The sequence below is a fragment of the Scleropages formosus genome, chromosome 5 (genome assembly GCF_900964775.1).
Source record: "Scleropages formosus chromosome 5, fSclFor1.1, whole genome shotgun sequence".
Taxonomy (NCBI): domain Eukaryota; kingdom Metazoa; phylum Chordata; class Actinopteri; order Osteoglossiformes; family Osteoglossidae; genus Scleropages; species Scleropages formosus.
The window spans coordinates 6218272-6224005 of NC_041810.1; the positions used below are offsets into that span (position 1 = coordinate 6218272).

At 44.5% G+C, this 5734-nt stretch overlaps 1 protein-coding gene across 1 annotated transcript; it reads right to left on the reverse strand.

Moving 5' to 3' along the window:
- Positions 1 to 628: 628 nt before the first annotated feature.
- Positions 629 to 1756, reverse strand: npy2rl (neuropeptide Y receptor Y2, like). Its single transcript, XM_018746189.2, has one exon. The coding sequence runs from the start codon at positions 1754 to 1756 to the stop codon at positions 629 to 631; it is 1128 nt and encodes a 375-aa protein (XP_018601705.1).
- Positions 1757 to 5734: the final 3978 nt, after the last annotated feature.

A 5734-nucleotide genomic window follows, 5' to 3' on the forward strand; every position in this document is an offset into this window, starting at 1 on the left:
ACACACACACACTTGTACAATATGGGCAATTAGTATCCAAGTCATGTCTTTGGAGTGTGTGAGGAACCCTTCCAGACTCAAGGAGAACAAAGAAACCCAAGTAGATCAAGCTGGATTCAAATCCATGCCCAAATAGCCCAGGCGCAGACACAGCAGTACTAGCCGCTACACCACCACATCATTATCACTAGTGCCATTGTCATTTAGTTGAAGCTTTTCTCCAAAGCAACTTACAACGTTAAGGTTGCAATTATTTACCCATTTACACAGGTGGGTAATTTTACTAGAGCAACTGAGGGTAAGAACCTCACTCAAGGGCACTACAGTCAGAGGTGAGGGTCAAACCTGCAACCTTTGGGCCCACTACACTACAGACTGGATGAACTTTCACTCTATTACTTCAGGGTAAGTACCTGGATCAAGGGTACATGAGCAGGAGCTGGGGTGCACACCTGGGTCCTTTTGAGTCCTTAAAGAAAAAACGAGGAACACGTCACAATTTTCTGAGGTCTTGGAAAATACCTCGGATATTTTCCAGAAACATCCGTGAGGCCAGTTATCAATGTCAAAAAAGTCATCGCGTTCATGTACATTCACAAAAATACACAACGACCATATTTTTATGTTATTAAACATTTGTGGCATGTAGCTCTGCATTTATAATGTCTCCCGAATCCAGGGTCTTTTTGGCTCGGACCGCAACCCGTCCCTCCGGGTGGACGCAGTCGAGTCTCCGGTCACACTTGAAGACGGTGACAAAGGCCATCCTGTAGTTGTTGTTCATCCAGCCGTACAAGATTGGGTTGGCAAACGTTGAGCACATGGCCATGATGTGAAACACTGTGTAGAGCAGCTTAAAGTCCTTCATGTCCAACACGCTGTTATCGATGTCGGTGGCCAGCTGGAAGGCGTGGAAAGGGAGCCAGCTCACGGCAAACACAGCCACCACGGTGACCAGCATCTTGGTCGTCTTCCTTCGCCTGTTGTGTCGATCGCTCCTCGTCCCGGGACTGACGTGGTTCTTCAGCTTATTCCAAATCCTGACATAGGCAAAGGAGATGATTGACAGCGGCAACACGTACTGCAGCACAATGGTGGATATGCTGTAGACCGTCCCGTCCCTGTTGCTGCCAGGCCACTTCTCCGTACACACCTGGATGGACTGTTCCGGAGAAAAATCGAACGTTCCGTACTCTCGAAAGATGGCGAGCGGGCTGGCTAATATGGCGCTGATCATCCACGTTACACCGATGACCACGAAGCACATATCCTTGGACATTTTGGTCTCCAGATGATAAACAATGCATCTATGTCTGTCTAGTGCAATGACATTCAAAGTTACCGTGGAAACGTGCACAGCCAGGCCTTGAGCGTAGGGTAGCATAAAGCATAAAATCTGTCCAAATTTCCATTCCCCCAGCAGAGTGTAAATCAGTGTAAATGGGAGACACAAGGTGTTGACGAGTAAGTCTGCCACGGCGAGATTCGCGATGAAGAAGTTTGTCACGGTGCGCAGGGCTTTGAATTTATACACAACATAAATTACAAGGGAGTTTCCGGTGACCCCCAGCAGGATGATGGTGCTGTACGCCAGGATAAGAACAACCTGCACTCCAATTAGTTTTGTGCTGTCTTCCAGGCCGAGGAGGGAGCTGTCAGCGAGCACCACCGAACCAGCCGTACAGCACTGGGAGGAATTGGCGTCCGGGTGGAACATCAGCTCTTGAGTTTTGTTCACTCGGCTCCTGGAATCCATTGGTTGCTGTTTCTTGTCCAGCCACCGCAACCTGGAAGTTCAGCAGTAAATTAGGAATGACGCGAAATTCCCAGCAAAAACTGATTTTTTGTTCTTACCCGCCATTACTTTTAAAAATATTACAAGTACATTTGGGGGATTTTTTTGGATAAGCCGTGCGTTTGTTTTTATGTATGAAATATTGTGAATGTTTACATTTATTTATTTAGCGGACACTTTGTCCGAAGCGACTTCCAGTGAACTCCGTGTAGTGTTATCAGCCCACACACCTTATTCAGCGCAGTGACTTACACTGCTGGATACACTACTTACACTGGGTCACTCATCCATACATCAGAGGAACACACACACTCTCTCTGTCACTCACACGCTACAGGGGGAAACCTGAACAGCATGTCTTTGGGCTGTGGGAGGAAACCAGAGCACCCGGAGCAAACCCACGCAGACACGGGGAGAATATACAAACCGCACACAGACTGAGCAGGCATCGAACCCACATCCTCTCGCACCACCCAGGTGCTGTGAGACAGCAGAGCTACTCATATACAGTGAGTACGCGAGAGAGAATATAGAGATGATTTTGTGTCCTCAGCAGGAAAAATCCGGATTCATTTACTGGAGTCAATTTCATCTCTCTTGTGACACTTAGTGGTGCAATTCATGATACATAACAGATAATTGCTGATCCAAAGCTGCACAAGGACTCCTCTACAAACAGCATATTTTTCCTGATGCTTTGCGAACACAGGCACAGCCCAGGGGTGCTTCTCATTAATATCCACACACATTTGGATTTGCCATTTGATGTTATTTTCTTGCCCACTTATTGTTCGGAGCGCTCAGTAAAAAAAAGGTCCAACATCTTTTTTAGAGCAAAAATCCAAGTGAATGGTGAGTCACTGTGAAATGTGGAGGATTTGTGATTAATTTCTTTAATGCAAAACGTGTAGAAAGTAAATATGAGCCGACGAAATGTGCGTGAAGGTGGTAAATATTCTTCACAGGTGCAAACAGGTTCGGATTAAGTGATAAAGGAAAAATGTGAAGGATTTCAGGGAAATGCTCTCAACTTGGATAAAAAAAATGGAGTAAAATTCACCCGGCAATGGGGTTCTGTGCACTTACACGCCTTATGAGGGAATCCGTGAGCAGGCAGCAATAGAAGAGGTTTAGAAAATGTGAGAAATATGGGAAAGATGTATAAATGAACAGCAGTTTGGTGTCTTTGCGCCAGTTTGAGCTGCTCGGCGCTCCGTGCGAATTAACGGCTTTTCCGTCCAAAGAGAAACGACAGAAAAAAAAAAGAGAAAAAAACACAGAAAAGGTGAAGGTTTGTACTCACCTGTCTGGGGAAAGGAAAAGCAGCAAAGTGCGGGAAATGTGAGGAAAAGTACGTTTTGTTGAGGGAATCTGCGCGGTCTTCGCTGGGGGTCTCGGCAGAGCATCGTGATGCTGCGCGAAGAGAAGAGAAGTGGAGTCCCGGAGCTCTGAGATTGGGATGCTGAAGAGGAGGAGGAGGGGGAGGAGGAGCGGGGGTCGGGGGGGGTATGGACAGCACATATCACAGCACACAGGAAGGGAAGCCTTGAGATGTCGCTCCGTGCAAAACAGAAATACGCATTCCCTCAGAATAAATGAGTCCCGGAGGTCCGGAGCCTAGTCCGGCGTTGGGGACCCTGGACAGAATACATTTTATTTATTTATTTATTTATTTATTTATTTATGTAGCAGTTGCTTTTGTCCAAAGCAACTTCTCATGAACTCTATGTAGTGTTATCAGCCCACACACCTTATTCATCATGGTGACTTACACTGCTAGATACACTACTTACACTGGCTCACTCATCCATACATTAGTGGAACACACACTCTCCCTGTCACTCACACACTATGGGTAAAGCTCAACAGCATGTCTTTGGAGTGTGGGAGGAAACCAGAGCACCCAGAGGAAATCCACACAGATACAGGGAGAACATGCAAATTCCACACAGACTTAGTGGGAACCGAACCCACGTTCGCTTGTACCACCCAGGTGCTGTGAGGTAACACCACTACTCACTGTGTCACCGTGCTGCTGGAATAGCAGCCCCTTTCAGGGCAATCACACACACCCACACCCACACAAAGGAACACATGCTGGAGGATGTCTGTCAGCAGTTCACTGGAGACACGTCTCTCAACTTTGGGAGGAAACCAGAGCATCTGGAGGTAACCTACGTGAGCGTCGGAAGAGTGTGAATGCTACCCACGGACAGGACTGGATTATAATCCATGTCCAAACACACAGAATGCCTGTGCCAGCAGGTACCAGCATTAAACACTTCCTTTTATAATAAAAAGAATAAGAACAAGATTTTTATTTCTTCTGCCCACCAGACCAGCAGCTTTGAACCCTCTCAATGAAATGTACGAGAGAAGCATGAATGTGACCAGTCCAAATGTGTGTTACATACCCTGTCCGTCATGTATAATACCACATCACAGCTTTCTTCTAACAGCAAAACACACTCGTAAGCAGCAAAAGTAGCTGTGCTGCAAACTGCCTCGCTTGACGGAGGATAGTCCTCCACTCTCCAGTGTAGTTATTAATGCGTTAATATAATGTTATTGTGAGATTTCATTGTCATCATACTCCCAGGGACAACTTACGCAACAAGTAAATCAAAGCAGTCTAATCACCAGTTCCCAGGGTTAGTGTTTTTGTAGGAGTTGGGCTCAGATTTGATTTATTGCTTTTGTTCATAAATACGTTGAATTAGCAATAGATAGGAAGCCCAAAATGTAATATTTTTATTGGGATTTCACCATAGTGCAAGACTATTACAGTAATGGGATTACAGAAGACAGTTGTTTTTCCTCCCAAAAATGACTCTTAGTTCCAGAAGCCCATTAACATTCAGCAGTCGGTGCCTGTGCTGCCATGCGTTGCAAAGACCCACCTTCTGCTCAATTCATGTGTTACCTTTTGTCTGTTCCACACACCAGTGATTCCCAATGAGTCTCTAATGGGAGTTAAACATCAGTCATAAGGGCTGCGAGTTCAGTTAATGCACTGCAGAAAAGGCAGAGATTTCCTTCCAACATGATGCATATTTTTACATTCTGCATGCGCTGCTTTGGACTGCTGAACATTTTCACTTTTTTTTCCAAGGCTATACAACAGACAGAAAAAAATATGAATGGCTTCTTCCCCAATGACAAAAACTGTGGTCGTTGTTCCTTTGTGCTGTGTATGTTGTCGTCCTTTTCCACCTTTGTAAAAGTGCTGCAGAGGCACAGGGGAGGGACTAGTGTATGTGTGTGAGTGTATGAAAAGGAAGGGTTACCATAGATGATTACTGATGAACCCTTGAGAAAATCGACAGTTGCATAAGTTAACATTGATACCTTTTTTCTGCTTATTACAGCAAAAATATTCACTTTCATGGAGCATCCCGTCAACATTTTATCTCAATTATTGAGTGATACTGTTCTGTTGGCTATTTGGTGTATTAAGTGTATTAAGATTTGTTTTATTGAAAAAAGTAAAAAAGTACCCGTTCAAACAGATTCTTGCAGATGTACCTGCAAGTAAAATGAAAGGATTTGCGTCACATGAGGTCATACAGGACATATTGCACATTCAGTCTTTCAGGGGGAAAAAAAAAGCAAATACCATGAATATTTCCGACTCTGAAAAAGTGGCATTCCATCTGTTTCCGCACTTTGGTTGCTACAGATGCGTTTTTTTGGTGTCACGAAACAAAACCGGCAAAAGGAGATTGCCTGTCTGTCACTCAGGCTGAAAAAAATTACAGGGTCTTCTGCAAACATGAACATTTTAGATATGAAGGCACTCTTTATCATTTTGTTCTTACAAGTAAATCATTATTTTTCTTCTTTTCCAGCATCCAGTACAACCATTTTTTTCTGACTCATGGTGAACATTTAAGGTTAGTCTTTTCAAATATGAACAGAGCTATAAAGGTTGACTTTCAT